Raw genomic sequence first — 18,164 nt, 5'->3', positions numbered from 1 at the left:
ACAACTGGTCAAATTGCTTTTCATTAATCAGATACTAAAGGAATGTTACAAGAAAATGAGTCATTTGTTACGTGTAAGCTTATACAATTAGAAATAATCAATGCATGTTGTGAGACTTAAGAATTATATAGGGTTAAAGACAAATATACATTGCTAATTTACATAATGAGTGAAAAATACATCTCTTGCTCAAATCCAGCTGTGCAGTTTTTGACAGTCCCAGTCCCACCAGAATTTGAATGAAACACACACAGCAACAGTCAAATGTTAAATCAGATTATTAGCTGTTTATAATTATGGCTTTTCTTTAAATCAACTATTACTAATATTGAAATGTTTTACATTTATACAAATTGATATAAACTGCAGGATTTGTAACTAAATAGATATAATGTTATGTACACAACCAATATATCAAATTCATTCAATCCTATTTTCTTACATGGAACTGTCAGGTAAATGTAGCCAGTTCCAGTTCTTGCCTTCTCATCCCAGACACATGCCCAAACCTCCCGTGCGTTACCCAAGAGACCCGCTCCTTAATAGAGCTATGACTGATTGGTTGACAGAACAGGGGAGCGAGGGGGAGAGGTGGGAGAGAGGGGAGCGTGTGAGGGTGGTCCGGTGCGGTGTGGGGGGGAGGGGGGAGATCTCTGTGCATACTAAATAGCAGTCCAGCACCAGGAGGCTGAGCAGAATTTTCATTAGCCTCTTCAAACGGGACTCCCCTCCCGCTCGCCTGCTGCTGTTGTGATGCTGTGCTTACGCATTTCACCAGGTGCGTTACAAGGTCCCCGCATCTCAGCGCTTCTACATTATTCACACCAGACACGCCAATGTATCTAGGGCTGCGCGGTCGTATAGGGAAAATGTGAAATATGCTTCGTCAATAGAGCGATAAGAACAGGGATAATCAAATGCCAACAGTAGAGGAGCCTGAATGATTAATAATACAAAAAGGGGGTTTGTAAATTCCACCACTCAAAGCAAAAGGCTTCAATAAATCTGGGTAAATGTCAGTTACATAGAGGACCATAATGCATCACTCTGAACTGAGATACAAGGTGTTCCTAGTAATGTGGGCTGTGCAATTTGTGTTGAGGGCTAATAGAAGGATTTTGAAAAACAGACATCTGAAATGCCACCATTCAATTCATTATTAATGTGTTTGGAACTATATTTAAGATGAATTTGTCTTATTTGATGGATAAAATATATGCTGTGATGGTGCTCTATAGATTGTGTTTGACAGCTGGAAAATGTAATCCATAAATAAATAAAGACCGCAACTTTGACAGACTAGGCTAAACCAATGTGTAACAAAACCAGCTTTTCTTTGAAATTTGGATATTGCATAATCCCGTAGTGTGAAAACTGCAATAGTCTATGTTCTCCTCCATGTATGTGAGTGATACAGGTGATATAAAAGTGTGAGAATAATCCAGGGCGTGCAGTTCTGAATGTCAGCGTGCTGGAGCAAGGGGGTGACATTCACGTGAAAACCCAGGCAGCACTCACCTTCTGTGGGGGAGGTTTTGAGGCGCTTGCACAGCCCCTCCACTCCGCCGTAGTCATCCTGGATCTTGACCACCGCCTCGGAGCCGCGCAGCTCCATGAGAGTCCGCAGCTCCATGAGAGAGCAGCCGAAGCCCGCCGCGTGGCCGCCCTCATTTCTTTGGTTCTTGGCATAAAAATCGCTGTTCGACATGTCCCCCATGATGTCGACTCGTCACGTCAGTCCAGAGCAGTATTCGTTATTGCTTTATAGATAAGAAGAACTCGCAGCGGAGGAGCTCTCAGAAAATCGCATCCAGGTAGAAGGCAAAAACATACATAGATTTATTATCAGAAGTGGCGCTTGAAGGCAGAGATTGAGGGAAAAGATAAATCAATAGATGCCGTCTAGCCTCAGAAGTGAAAAAACAGAAGAGCTGGAGAGAGGAGAGGAGGAGGGGAGCATCCAGGTGAACGTGGGACAGCCCAGTGGTCCTCTTCACGGCTGCAGTCCGGCACCGCTCCATCTGTGGTGCCCCATCTCTGCTGCTGCTGCTGCTGCGGCTGCTGTCTACATGGTGGTCTCCCCCATCACTGCTGCACAGACACAGAGACACAGAGACACAGGGGGCAGGTGTTAGTCTGGGTGCTGCTCCGCGTTGCCTCTGCCTCCGCGGCTAACCTCATAGTGAGGACACGCGCTGCTGAGAGAGGGAAGAAGCAGGGGGCGGGGCCAGAGGATGCTCCGTTCTGCTGCAGAGAGGAGGTGTGAGCGGAGCTGCCGTGACGACACACAGGCAGAGCCACGTAACGCAGCGCTGTCACTGCTGCCTATGGTCTCTCGGCTCACAGCCCTCAGCTCCCTCAGCCCCCTCAGCCCCCGTCAGCCCCTCAGCCCCTCCGTGCACCGATCACACTGAGAGCAGCAGGAGGTGAATGCAGTAAAAGACACCAGACAGATCAGACTGCCTCTGTACACACTAATCTACTCAATGTTTCTGCAAAAGATTCAAAAAACACAATAAACCACTGCTTTTGATCGATCTTTTAAATTACTGTTGCTATGGCAACAAACCTACCATTGGTTATGAAACAGCTCTCCACAGTGGCCCATTGTATTTTACTGTAAAAGACCATTTGATAAATTCCATGTTTTTATAATTTTAAAGAGCTGCCTTTCTTTTGTCAGCACAAAAGGTTTATAATTTAATACAGAGGACAAAGAGGTTTCATTCTATACCCCATTCAGAAAAGACACATGTGAAATACAGTAAAATGATAGCATATGGTAAACAATAAATACAGAATTGTATTCAAATAGATGCACAGTTTCACTGAGCTAACAGATGGTTAGCTGTGATAAGGCCAGTGGTGTGGTATTTGGTCCTGCACCAGAGTGCACAGAGGACAGCACATTATTGACTGGTCATCAGTCATTTACATCTGAGCACTTCAATCAATGGCATCAGTGACACAGCAGGCCCAGCATTGATCCACTCTTTGAGATGAAACTAAACAAGGTTTAGTCATTATATTATTAAAGTGACTAGATCCTGACACAGCCTCCCTCCCCACTGTACACACTGCACACATACACCTGGATTTAGACAATAACATTTTAGGACCAGGGCCGCAGTACAAGCGACGCAGAGAGAATTCACAGGATAAATGACTCCTTAATGAATGCATTATTAAAGTCTGCCCAGGCACAGACACCTCTCTCCTTTTCTCAGAACCTGCATGACACCTCCTCTCTGATTCTCACACACACACACGTGTTGGGTTTCCATGCTTTTTGGGGACATTACATTGATTTACACTCATTGTTCATTGTAGTCCAGGCAAGTTGTTTCTGATCCTAACTGCATAACCTTAACCTATTTTAACCCATATGTGAACTTTAAATCATGTTGTTTATCTAATAATAAAAGATTTATGCCATGGGGACCTGATTTTTGTCCTCATAAGGAAGGCAGGTCCCCTTCAATTCAATGTGCATACAGACACATGTACATGCCACACACACACACACACACTTTGCTTTTACAGTGAGAGTGAATGAGAGCGGATCCTCAGGTCATTGATCTGAGGCTGATTCAGAGGATGCCCCCTGTAGGTGGGCAGCAAGCACAGCAGGACCCTCCTCCCTCCTCCACCATGAGACATCTGTGGCTCTGCAGGATCCCTGTCCCACAGAGACTCAACAATGTCACCTGGACAAATCCACCAACACACGATTAGAGCAGGAGACGCACACTCACTTTAAGTCTATTTTAATGTGATTTACACATGGCTGCACATTATTTTAGTAACATTATTTTAGTTGGTGACAAGTCAGCGTTTTTTGTTTTTTTTGTTTGTTTGTTTGTTTGATTCATCAACCAGTCTACATGCGGGTAAAAGATGTGAATAGATGCTAACAGAGAACTAAGAGACAATCAGGTGCAGAATTAGCACTAAAATGTTGCACCCTTTTGGCAGACATAGATACATCTAATTGACACTGAGCATTTGAGTTATTAATTCTATTTATATTGAAGCTCAGATAGTTTTTACTTTCACTTTTACACAGCAGACCAAAACATGTGCTAGTTAGATCAGCAGTGGTTTGTCACCACTGCTGATCTAAAACATCTAAATTCAAGTGTAATATTTCCCAACTGTTTCTTACCCCGCGCAGTTGAATGCCTCTCTTAATCTACTCCTAGCAGACTTCCATGCAGCGGGCGACTATCAGCTTCACCACATGTGTTATTGGGATTCGAACAACACCTCACTTGTAGTTCAAAGGTGTACATGCATTTTGAAAAAAAAACAGTTTAAATTGTTCGGTTCAGCAGGTTTGTTGGCATGTATGTAAACGTAGTGGCTGTTAGTCTCTGCAGCGCCTCCACACTCTGTGTCGCTCAAGGCTTTAGAAATTAGCCACAATCTCAGTCTGCCTCCCCTTGAAACTGAAAAATCAGCTGCAGTGTATGCACACAATATTACACATTTCATCAGTCCCATATATGGCGCAATATATCACCAGCAATATGATAAGTCCCAACCCTATTCTGAAATATAAAGTCAATTTATTGTTTCGAAATCCGCTAGAGACAACCTATTTCCACTATCACACTGATTTTGAAAATTGGAATTATCCAAACTGAAAAACCTCTTTCCATCCTCATTTCAATCCATAAGTGCAGAACTAGTCATATATTATATTACTGTGCCATTTGCAGTTCAATGAGAACGACAGAAGGGCGTAAGTGGAACATGCTCACATCACTAACAAAGAAAAATATTTCAAGTCTGAATGTATTAATTACTTTTCCTAAATGGTTGATGGATCTCCTTCTGCCACCTGCCAATCAGGTACAAGCGCAGCTCCAAAACTTCAACAGTGCCAAGTTAAGCATCTGCTCCAAATAAACGGTCTCCATGGAGACGCGGTGTGAAAGCTGTGTGTGTGTGTGAGTGCACAAATGACACATAGACAATGACAGGTAAGTCTGAGCACCAGATGGATACTTTAAAGAGACTGACAATGACCATTATACTGTGCTCTCCTTAAATCAAGTATTAACATTTAGTTAGCTTTGGAGTGGAGAATCATAAACATAATCAGTAGATGCAGCAATCGACTCATGTTATCACTGACTTAGCAACCAGGTAGTATCGCTAACCAAGTAATGAAGTTGCTGCAATGGGCAGAGATGGAGATTTTTGCGATTTTTCCTGGTGATGGTAAGATTCTATTTTTCTAGTATTATATATATATATATATATATATATATATATATATATATATATATATATATATATATATATATATATATATATATTATTTTTTTTTTTTTTATCACAAAAATCTCATTGAAATATTTCTTTTCTAGCAAACAACAATTGCAATATTACTTTAAAATGCATTGTTCACTGAATCTGAACAAGGACATCAGAAAAAGAGGAAATGTAATATGGTTGTCAAAAGTATCAATACATGCCCCTAGTCAATACCAAAACTAATATCAAAATAAGATTTAAGCACTGACTGTGGAAAAAAAAAAAAAAAAGTTTTCTGAATTGTTTTAGAACTGTTTTCATCAACTTAGATGAAAGCAAAACATTTTTTTTTGTTTTGTTTTGTTTTACAACTTAGACCAGGTAAAACTGAAAATGGCATTCTTTTGTCTAAAAGTAGGGGTTGTGTCATCAAAACTGATTATTGAGTCTTTCCCTAAATAGAGTTTGAACTTTTTGCAGTGCAGCATCACTAGGCTTTACTTTGGGGAAATGTTACAAGCTAAAATAGCAGGGAAATGTAAATATATGTACATACGTGAGTCAAATGAAAAAAGGCAGTATAACAAAGGGATGTGTTGCTTGTGGCTAAGCTAACTTCAAAGGAGAGAATGCTCGAGTCTATTTCTGGAAGCTAAAGCCACAGTCACATCAACAAACCAGTGTGAACAGAACTGTTTCTTCAGAGCAGGAAAAGTAGGCCAATGTCAATAATTGTTTACTGTGAAATGCAAAACTATATATATATACATATATATATATATATATATATATATAGAGAGAGAGAGAGAGAGAGAGAGAGAGAGAGAGAGGAGAGAGAGAGTTACATAGACATGAATTATTAATTATTACAATAATCAATAATACCAAATTATGACATTCACCCTAAAGCAGGATAATTCCATTCAACTTTTTTGAAAATCATCAATCATCAATCAAAAAGTCATCATATCAAGAACCATAGATACAAACGAGAATAAAATACTTATACTTATTAAGTCATAATCAACCCTCAAAAGTTACTACAAAAAATTAAGAAAAGTTCCCCACTAGCACAAAGACCACTGTAAATAGAGAAAGCCTAAAAGATATTGTTCCATCTTTCATTTACTATACAATACATCAATATAATATGATGACAGACCTGTTTTGCTTCTAATTCTTTTTACTACAATAAATGGTCAGAAGCAGCTGCTGTTTAAGCAAAGCACAAAATGTCATGGTGACTCACAAATCAGCTGATGTGACCAAAATACAGACACACCTCCTGTTTCCATGACAACAAAGTGTAAAGGCAAAAGTGAAACAAAATGATATTAAGCCAATACAAATATAAAAACATTATGTTTTAACATTCAGAGTTCAGAGAGACAGTAGAAAATAATGTGATATTCTTAAATGATACGGCACACTGCAGTTCTGCCTGGCAACTATTTTTACAGTAAATTCATTCATTATTCACAGCACTTACACTTTGGCCACTGGCAGTTCAGGTCTTTTTCCTTTTTTATATAGGCTACAGTATGTATAGCACATTTAACACTAACAGTAATAAAAAATTCACATTCTGCAGCTCTGCGAACTCTCTGACCCTTCATTTATTATAGTAGACTAGATATTGTATGGTTATAGTATAGGTAATATCATTTAATATCTTTGATAATAAATATAATAATGGGGTAACATTGGGCTCTTTCAGTCTAAATTCAAATTCACATAGTTTCTAGGCACGAATAATTTTCATTTGAATAATTTAATTTCATATAATTTGTACAGTATACCTGTTTTTTAATATTTAAACTACCCTTTTAGCTTGTTAATGGTAAAAACAGTAATGTGTGTGTTTTTTCTAAGATAATAACTAAAAAGGGAAGAATGGTTCAAACTAATGATGATGACTAGCAGTAGCAATGCAGCATAATGTCATATTTCAAAACCAGAAATCTTTATAAAAATCAGAGTTAGTTTGAGTTATAAGCTTATAATTAAAATACTGTGTAAACAGTTAAATGATCAAATTTCTTTTGCATCATCGTCCCTCTGTCCACTCACATATCATTTTGTGATTTAGATGTAATTTAAATAATTTCTAAATGTACAGAAGTTAAATAATAATCAGATTTTCGTGTGTATGTGAAAAAGGCATTTTTCTGATCCTACAGTAGCCCTCCATTGTAAACACTGCACCTCTCACTGCTCCTGTGCGAGGCAGCTAACTGGAGCCAGGCTGCAGTCCCACTCCGTCTGTGTCAAAATGTCCTTGAGCAAAGCTACGCTACACTGTCCCCAGCACTGGCACACAGCCCCCCCTGCCTGTGAGGAGAGGCACCGCACCCTCCCCTCTGCAAGGGTATCCAATCTGCATCTTACATCACAATGAACTGCAAGCCCCAAAACACTAACTACTAATGGTGGTGATTAACTTTGTAGGCTGTTTTGAATAGCTGGCATAATTTTAAATGATTTATTACAACTGCAGCTAGAGTAACCACCTATCCCTCTTTTGGTTACGGCTGCATGATTATGGAAAAGAATTATATTTGCAATTAGACCTACTACAAATGTTTAAAAAGTAATATTGTGTTCAGAGTGAATACTGTAAGTTAACTGGTATTAACATTTAGGGCAGGGGTCTCACACTCAATTGGAGCATTTGCCAATGTTATAAAATTGGGGTTTGTTCGGGAAGCTGCATATTATAGAACATATTGTATATGACCACCAAACTATCATGCAGCCTCATATAAAGTAAACTTGAATGAATATTTTATCAATTATCAAAATGTTTAAGATACTGTATATTGTTCAGCTGTACATCTCTCTCTCTCTGTCAAAGTAAGCATTATATTTGATTCCAACAGGCAAATAAATCAATAAATAAATAATTTAAATATTTTGATTTCTTTTAACATGTACTATATTATTTTTATTTGTACATTCACTTTACTCGTTTCTGCATAAAAAAAATAAATAAATAAAAAAGCCACCACAGTATGCTATGTAGCTGGCATAAAAAAAGTGAAAAAACAAAAACAAAAACAATAACACATGAATAAGTACTAAATAAAGGCCAATGCACACATTTTAAATATGTTTGGTACTTATTTATACTTTTTTTTTTTTTTTTTTTTTAATAATGCAAGTGTAAAAGGTAATGGAGGTGCTTTAGTGCTGTTGAAGCCTGGACGCCCTCCTCTGCTCCTCCACTACGGCCGTCCTCAACTGGATTGCTGTGGCCTTCTACTTTCACAGACACAGTTCCTCTTGTGCTGAGAAGAGTTCAGAAGACTTCCTGCACATTCCTGGACAGTTTCTCATTCTCTTTGTTAGGTAGATCTCTTCCAACATCAATACAAGTGGTTTGTGAGTCCATTACAGGTGCTTTGAGTATTTCTTTCATCTTCTCATGGACTTTACTGATAATGGCTAGCTCTTGTTTGAGCTGTATTGTTACTATCTTGTATGCACTAACTTGGTTTTCCAGCTCTTTCTCTTTCTTCAGGAGAGCAGCTTTGAGCTCTTTCAACTCTAAGTTTTTTTATTTTTTTCATTGTTTTTTTTGGTGTTTCATTTGTGACTTCTTTGAGTTTGGGAAGCTCTTGTTTTAGATGCACACGTTCATGTACTGTAGAATTATACAAAATGTGTGTTAATTTGGTCTTGTAGTTGCTTATCCTCCTTCTGAAGAGTAGCAGCACATTTTTGCAACTCCAAGTCTTTTTCATTTGTCTTTTCCATGACTTGTTTTAGATACACATTTTCCTGTAGTGTAGAATTCTAGGGGATGTGCAATACAGTGCAATGGTAAACTACTACTCTCCCCATCTGCTGTAGTCTTGGCTCGTGAGGCTCCTCTGGCTTTGACCGTCACTCCCGCCTGTTTCTGAAGCTTCTGTTGTCACATTCCACCAGTTTTGTGCCCGTTTCTTGGTTGGAGTAAGTTTGAAAGTCTGTGTAGAAGCGCTCTCTGCCCTCTGCGCTGTTGTTTTCAAGGGGCCGAGAAATTGGAAAACGGGCCAGTAGAAATTATCTCTGGTACCGCATTTGGCCTGTGGCCCGCAAGTTTGAGACCACTTATTTAGGGGAAAACTGAAATATGAACATACAGTCAAGCAGTGTTGTGCAAGTTCACACTTTTCATGAACTAGTTTAAAGTTCAGTTCATTTTATATTTAGGTGAGATCTGTAAATGAAAGGCTGCATTTATTTTAGACTAAACCAGGTCTAAATCAGGACTGAACCAGGTCTAAACCAGAACTGAACCAGGACTAAAAAAGAACTGAACCAGGTCTAAACCAGGAATAAACCAAGACTAAACCAGGACTGAACCAAAATTGAACCAGGTCTAAACCAAGACTAAACCAGGACTGAACCAGAATTGAACCAGGTCTAAACCAGGACTGAACCAGGAATGAACCAGGTCTAAACCAGAACTGAACCAGGACTAAACCAGGTCTAAACCAGGAATAAACCAAGACTAAACCAGGTCTAAACCAGGACTGAACCAGGACTGAACCAGGACTGAACCAGGACTGAACCAGGACTAAACCAGGTCTAAACCAGAACTGAACCAGGACTAAACCAAGACTAAACCAGGACCAAACCAGGACTAATCCTGGACTAGAACTTGGAATCTAGGACCGCCCCTGAGAGAACCCCGAGTGCGATCGGGCGTCAGCTGCGTTTATCTCGGTGGAGCGCGGACTTCTGCGTCGGTCCTTTCGCTCAGGATCACGGTCTACGCGGGCGCACCTCCGGCGTTTCACCGCTGCTGACATCGCGGTGATTTTAGCAAATTTGTATGAAGAAAAACGAAAAACCCACCATTTCAATCCAGGTTAAAAAAGCATTGTGACGCGCGTTACTGACATATGTACCAAGTAAAATAATACGCGCGCAGAGCAGCACGTCCTGTGTGTGTAGATTTCAGAAAATAGGATACATCCTATTTTTTGATGCTCTACACGAGCGTAGGCGCGTATCCCCGTCAAAATACACAGAGAGCATGTATCTATTGTTGTATTTGTGCATTTACCATCAGCACATTGTGCTCCCTGGGCAGTTGTGTATCATGTGAAAGAGCCCAGATCAACATAGACTGTTAATTAGTGCTTTGAAATTTACTTTTGAAATCCTTGCGTTTGCCGTGGTCAGCCTGTACAGAAGGTAAATACAAGCAGCTAAACGCGCCCAGTCAAGTTTGATTGACTTCCCATTGAGAGACACAAGAGCCCGTACGTTCCGCTAAAGCTGCCGGTGGAGTCGCCTTCGCGTTGACACGCGGCTGTGGTTTCGCGAGGTGAAGTGCGAGCAGATCGTCACTCGTCAAATTCTGACGTTTAACTGAACCCCAACAGTGACGTACGTCGTTCATCACACATAATTTGAACAAATTCACGTTCAAGTTCTTGATTTACAAAAGTGTTGCGTTCAGTTCAAAGTTCACTGAAAAAAGAACGTGTTCAATGAACGCGTTCTTTTGAACTCGTTCATGCACAACACTGCAGTCAAGATATTACTAATTTTTTTTTTTTTAAACAGTACATTCTATTCTTTGCAGAGGACATTCAGTTATTTAAACAACTGTTTTGTGATTCAATCTGATCATAATTATGATTCAATCTGATCATAATTATGCAGCCCCACCACTTTTTCGAGAATGTCCTATTTTTTCCATTGATGGCAAATAAAAAGTGACAAATATAAAGAAATTACTGATAATATACATTTTTTCATACAAAGAAATCAATATATTATGGGTGTACTGGTTTTCTATGTTGACATCTACTGTTGGGATTTGAATTACATTTCAACATTTCATAGACCAATATGATTTAATACCATTGAGGGGTAAAATAAATATTTCAAAAATGCAGACTTTTTGTTATGTTTGTTTAATATAGAGTTTTTGTCTCCAGTCACTAAAAGAATTGATCAGGTTCAGCATGTGTGAATCTACCTTTTGGATATACAATGTAAGTACAATGTAATCAATGGAAAAAAGTACAATTTGAGATGGTCACCCTAACTGTAGTACCAGTCTATGTTTGTTCAGAGAAGGACAGTTAGGTGAGTGGTTACATAAACTGCACACTGCCTCCTTCACAGCCACCATCAGAGCTGTTTAATTGGGCTGAGCGTTGACATGCTAACAAATACTGGAGGAGAGAAAAAGATTATTTTAGATCTCAAAGCACGAGTCGTAACAGACTTGAAAGCGGCTCAAATCCTGACAAAGCAGTAGTTACACTTTAAGATGTCTCAGAGCGATGAACACAGGCGGGAGTGCATTGTGGGTTGGCCCATTAAAACTGATCTGTCTTTTAGGTGGTAGACTTCACTAACACAGTACAAAAGATGGTAGATTGAGACAGGGCTATCATAGCAAAGGCCAGAGTAGAGTTTATACCTTCTAGCACTGGAATGAATCTTAGGGGGAGCTCACACTTGTACTCAATCCTCATCAAAACTGAGACAAAATTGGGTAAACCTGATCTTGAATCTGGACTAAACCAGGACTAAACTTGCACATAAACCACATCAAAACTGGGATCAAATTCAGAATTAATCCTGAACTAAACCAAGACTAGACCGGGATTAAACCAGGACTAGAACAGGACCAAACCAGGTCTACATCTAAACTAAACTAGACTCAAACCAGGACTAAACTAGGATGTGAACTCAACCTTGCATGGTAGTGATCAGTGTTATATGCCATTTAATTTAATGCCATTTAATGTTAGCAATATTAAACAGCACAGCAACAATATTTTTCCACAGGTAACAGTTGATGTGCCTATCCATTACTCTAAAACAGACGTAAGCAAATTAACTTCAATAAAGAAGAATGAAACGCTAATTTGTTTGTATAATCATCATAGAAGTTGCTTGTTGACCTTAAACGGCTTCAATTTTATGGTATTGCAAAAAAATAAACAAAAAATCCCCACTAGCACACTACAAAATACATACGTGATATACACTGAGACTTAAAAAATATTGTTCCATCTTTCACATACTGAACTGTAAGTCGATATAGTAATTATCGTGACAGGCCTAGTGGAGGGTCTCCATTGGAGATGACATTGCTTTACTTTGAACTGTTCCACAGTACAACTTTACATTTATTCTCCTCCACTGCACATAGTAAAGATGCATGATTCCCTGGCAAAGCAAACACGTCACCAAGGAGACAAGCAGGTGACAGATCTTCCAGCAAATTTTTTTTTTTTATTCTGCTATACCTAACAGATAAAATCTGCAATGCAGTTACCTTACAATACAGATTCCACTTCAAAGGCGCTCAATCTAACTAAATATATTTGTCTTTGGATAAATAAATATGATGTTCTGAAAAATGAAGGCTATTGTACATTACACGTACCAATCACATTATAAATTAGTGCTGCTGTAATGGAAAATTGATCTGCATTGTAAACCATTTTATCTTCAACGACCTTTACCATTTCCTCACCCAAAAATGCTGTTTACTCTATGGCACCTTCTGCTTCCCATAAACCACACACTGGACAACAGACCCCCTGAAGAGATGGACTCATTTACAACACAATCAAGTTCAACCGCAAACAAATTATTACATATGGGAGGTCAATTTGCAATGCATTTCCCCCCAAACTACCCGGGTGTCCTGTGCTGCATATTCCAATAAACAGCAATCTGTTCTGTTTGTTGTGGACTTGAACTGCAAATGACACATCGACAGTTTGTCCGTTCACTCCTGGTTTGGACAAGGTTTAGTCCTGGGTAACTCTTGATTCAGTCTTATTTAAGTCCTAGTATAGTCCTTGTTAAGTTCTGGTTGAATCCTAGGTCGGTCCTGGCTTAGTCATGGTTCTGCCCGTCTTTAGTCCTGGTTTAGTCCTGGTTTAAGCCTAGTTTAGTTCAAGTTTAGTCCCTGTTCAGTCCTGAGTAAGTATGGGTAAATCCTTGTGAAGTCCTGGTTTCATTCTGTTTTAGTCCTAGTTTAGTCCTGGTTGAATCCTGGTTTATTCCTGGTTAAGTCCTGGTTCAATCCTGGATCGGTCCTGGCTTAGTCATGGTTCTTCCCTGGTTTAGTCCTGGTTTAGTCCTTATCCAGTCCTGGTCTGGTCCTGATCTGGTCCTGGTCCAGTCCTGGTAAAGTTCTGGTCCAGTCCTGGTTCAGTCTTTGTTCTGTCCTGGTCCGGTCCTGGTTCGGTCCTGCTCTAGTCCTGGTTTAGTCCTGATTCAGCACTTGTTCAGTCCTGGGTAAGTTCTGGTTTAGTCCTGGTTGAGACTTGGTTCAGTCTTGGTTCAATCCTGGAAGGTGGGTCTAATCACAGGGGGGGCTTGTTTCCTGTAAATGTTGATTCATCTGCGTCTGTTGGACCAATGACTGCTTCACTGTTTGATTTTCTAACTTTCTGTTCGTTAAATCAACAGTTTTGTTAAGCCCTGAGAGGCGACTGCTGTTGTGATTTTGGGTTCTACAAAATAAATTGAATGGAAATTGCTGTTAGGCCTGTCAAGATAATGCTGAACAGTGATATATTGCTACAGAAAACCATAATATTGAAATAACTTTATGCTACTGACAAAACAACCCTAAAGCATGATATCCCAGAAAGCCCTTTTCCTTAATAAACTAAAAACAAGCTGCAACTAATAAAAACTTGAAATAAACATTTAAGTAGTTAGTAAGTGTCTATAATGGGTCATAATATTTTAGTAGTTAATTATTCAACCACCCGCAGCTCATATCTTGCAACAAAAACAGCTCACTAAAATTGGCTTCTAATATTAATTTCCAGAACATAAAAGATACACACTTTTTAAATTTAATATACTTTCCATTCAAACTTCTTCTTCCAAAGTCCAAACTCTGATTACTCTGATTCAAACTACATGTTTTTACTGACAGAGGATTGGTCTAAAAAGATGATCACTGACCATTAGAAATGACAAAATCTCAATGAAAATTAGATTAACTGTGCAACCCTATCACTAGTGCAAAGACAATGCACAATACAGCCACAAAGCATTTGATATTTGAGATGCTACAGGCTTTTTACACCATATGTGGCAACAAATGTGGCATAAGATGTTCCAGAGGAAACACCTTGAGGGAATGTTCACCCGACTACCCCTGGACACCGCTTTGATGCTGCAGGACACAGAGGAGGGACATTTTTGATGCTTCCACAGGATTTGCTGACCCCACCTGACCAATCCTCCTGTTAAACTGCACTGAGACCACTGACTGAGACACAAAGGCCACTGAAGTGTGCAGTGTAAATGTTGCAGCAACATCAACTGCAACAGTTTGCTGCAGCAAAACTTGAAATTCCCTCAGGAGCAATACAGTATCTCTCTCTAACTCTCGCTCAAAAATATGATTCCAGCTATAATCAATTGAATGTTAAGTCGATATATTCTTTAATGCGACAAACCTGCTTACTGCATCATTATCATTACCTTAGAGAAGAATTATAATATGACAAAAGTAGCCATGTGGTCTTCACTAATGCACAACAGTGATCAGGGGTCCTAGTTAAAGTTGTGCTTATGACAAGACAAACTGGCAGAAAAACAAACAAGAGTCATTCCTGATTCAAATGTTAAATGCCCAAAGCTATAGCCCAAAGTCTATGTGACATAAACATCCAGGTAAAAAAAACACTATCCATCTATATATCTATATCTATATCTAGATAGATATAGATAGTATATATATATATATATATATATATATATATATATATATATATATATATATATATATATATATATATATATATATATGTATGTATGTAAATGATATTAATATATAGGTGTTTTATTGCAAAAACCTTGAGAAACATGCATTTTCATTATGTGCTGGGTCCCCTCTCCACAATGCAGGGATGCATTGAAAAACCTTATGACATATCACCAAAGTACAATCTTGTATAAAATTTAACTACTAATACTGTAGTTTAAACTGGCACACACATATTCTTGTTCTGCATTGGGTTCTCATATTCGTAAAGTAGTTCAAATTGGTCTACACTCAAATGTTATGGCTCCAGGACAAGTTTAAATTATGCAACCGATGCTGATTTAAAACACGATTTGCAAATCTAATCACATCTACAACATTTGTGAGAAAAAAAAACAAAACACAAAAATGGTTCAGACCCAAATGACAGTAGTTTAAAACTGATTGTTGCTAAGGCCTATTCGCACTTACATTGGTAGTCACTAATTACCAGTTACCATTCCCAGCAGTCCCACTGATTCTCACTGTTCACACGTTGTTGGATCCCAGAACATTCACAAGTCTCCATGATGCTCACACTAGCCCCAGAAACCTCAGATACACAGGGCTGGAGGCCTCGGAGTGAGACTAAAGGACTGGAATCTACCACCTGTTTGGTCGTCTTTAAAGGTCCTATATTACACAAAATGGATTCTTGTGAGCTTAAAGACATGTTAGAATATCGTTACCTCATCAGAAATATACCCTGAGATGTGTTTTGGTTCATTCACAGATGTTTGAGTATCCATCCATCCATTTTCTTTCGCTTTATCCGGCTGGGTCGCAGAGGCATCAGTCTAAGTAGGGGGCCCAGACTTTCCTTTACACGCACAGTTACTCCAGCTCTTTCGGGGGGACCCTGAGGCGTTCCCAGCACAGAGACACAGTCCCTCCAGCGTGTTCGAAACAGATGCCCGAGCTATCTCTCTCAACGTGGAGGAGCAGCGGCTCTACTCCAAGCTTCCCTGTGTGCCTGAACTCCTCACCCTATGTCTAAGGGAGCACCCAGCCCCTCTGTGGAGGAAACTTATTCAGCCGCTTGTATCCACGATCTTGTCTTTTCGGTCATAACAAAAGCTCTTGGCCATGAGACCATCATGAGATGTTTGAGTAACCATTGATTATTAGTAAGTCTCCATCATCAAAATGCTCTGTTTCACCTAGTAATGTCATGTGGTTGTAGTTTTCAAGTTAACAGCTACATTTTACCTTTTGTTCAATAGAGATTCACAATTCCAGGGCTGAAGTTATCCAGATCATTCTAGTGAAGGTGAATGGAGTTTAAAAACACAATGGAGCATTGTGTGTTATCCATCTGAGTGAAGAACTCAGAGAATTTGTGTGTTAAGCAACATGTGTGAATGGAGCAAAACAAAACTCCAAGTATGTTTATGATGAGGAAACAATATTATAACATAGACCAGAAACCAGTGCCATACGGGCCCTTTAGACTTAAATGTTCAAACTTATATAAAATTTTGATGTCTCTGCTGGGCATATTAAGGTATCATCCAGACAAGTTCTACCACAATTTTCTATAGCCAAGGTCACAATTTTGACTTAGATTTTATCAGGTTTCATAATTGAGTATCTTAATATGGTCCTATATAAGTAATGTCAACTATTGGCTTCTTCTCAGAGTTCACACTTCATTGTGATTCTGTCCACCTGTCACAGCTTCAGAGCATGATGGAGGCTGACCAATAGGAAGAATGGGTGGGGAAAAGTCAGTGCATCCCTAATTAAACTATAAATCTCCTTTTTGAAAGGCTTGTACTTCACAGTCTGACTATCATCCAGAGGACCATGTCTTAAGTGTCCACTGTCCACTGGCTGCATTTGCCTAATATAAGCAGCACCCACCACACATGCACACACACAGATGCACACACACACGCACACACAAACTCAACACTGCAAGGTCAGAGGAAGACAAACCGCGGCGCCGTTCCACATGAGCCCATAGTGACCATCAGGGACTTATTGGGCTAATTAAATTAAACATGCTACAAGGAGAACAGAGTCAAAGACGAGTGGAAGGGTGGGACACTGGAGTAGACAAAGAACATTATGAATATTCAGGGACAGCGGGTTCATTTATTGTAGGGTACTATATAATGCTCCACTTGTCCTACTTGTGAGTAGAGTTGGAAGAAATATTGAATTAGTGTTTTTGAGGCAGAAATACAACCAAATGCTGCAAAGGATCAAATTTGTGGTATAGCATTTGAAAAACATATTATAACCATAACTATACTTGTGGTTAATTTGTGGTTATTTACAGTTTAAAGATGGCCTAAATAGACCTAAATCACAATATTTATCCAAAAGGACTGCAGTGGGAGCTGACGTCACTGTAAACGTCATAACAACAAAGATGACGTTGAGTTTCTTTTATCGTTAAGAAATTAAAATCATTAAGAGACTAAAATTGTGCAACAAAGTAAATACAGAGCAGTGGGCGTATAAGAGTGGCAGTGAAAACAGGGCTTGATTGGCAATGTGGCATCTTGGAAAAAAAGCGATTAGAGATTACTAAAACACACACAAATCACTCCAGAAACAACTTCAAGAGGGAAAATGAGAAGGGGAAATGGTTAAAAGCTCTAAAAATTCAATTCTGCACAACAGGTCTGCTTTTAATAAAATCAATCAAGACTTCTGATTATTGCTATCAGGATTATTCCCAAAAGATTTGATGTATACATTTTAGTCAATATGGCCCACTCCTGCTCCAGAATAAAACAAGACAAATAAACATCAATTATGAGGCACAGCAGCAGAAATGTATTGAATATAAGATGTATGGTGACTGAATGGTGATTTTTTTTTTTATTGTCCATGTAGGTGAATTTGTTCAAATCCATTGTAATGCATAGTTTAACAGTAAAATATTGTATATAATATTGTAGGGTGCAAGGTTATATAGACTACCATTAAAGACCTAAATATCATTAAGGATTTAGCTTTACCAAATTCATAAATAACTTACATTAACCACACTGCTAGGGTTCTCTGTGCAATTAACATAACTGATCAAATTCCAATCATTTCATGCTCTTTGTTAAGCTTGGATAGTTTTACTCTACAGCCAGTCCTATGTGAAAAG

The 18,164-nt window shown here is 39.0% G+C and overlaps 1 protein-coding gene across 1 annotated transcript in view; it reads right to left on the bottom strand.

The window, feature by feature from the left end:
* The window catches only part of atp2b2 (ATPase plasma membrane Ca2+ transporting 2), a 156,202-nt gene that overhangs the window by 111,287 nt on the left and 26,751 nt on the right, over window positions 1-18,164 (bottom strand). Inside the window, exon 2 of the mRNA XM_055160704.1 lies at window positions 1,519-2,091. Within this exon, the coding sequence (XP_055016679.1) occupies window positions 1,519-1,717 (199 nt within the window). The 5' untranslated portion in view covers window positions 1,718-2,091. The remainder of the gene's footprint in view (window positions 1-1,518; window positions 2,092-18,164) is intronic.

Source organism: Boleophthalmus pectinirostris, unplaced genomic scaffold (assembly GCF_026225935.1).
Source record: "Boleophthalmus pectinirostris isolate CB_2022bp ecotype Guang Dong unplaced genomic scaffold, ASM2622593v1 HiC_scaffold_3, whole genome shotgun sequence".
NCBI classification, from domain to species: Eukaryota; Metazoa; Chordata; class Actinopteri; order Gobiiformes; family Gobiidae; genus Boleophthalmus; species Boleophthalmus pectinirostris.
This window is presented reverse-complemented; position numbering and strand designations above follow the sequence as displayed.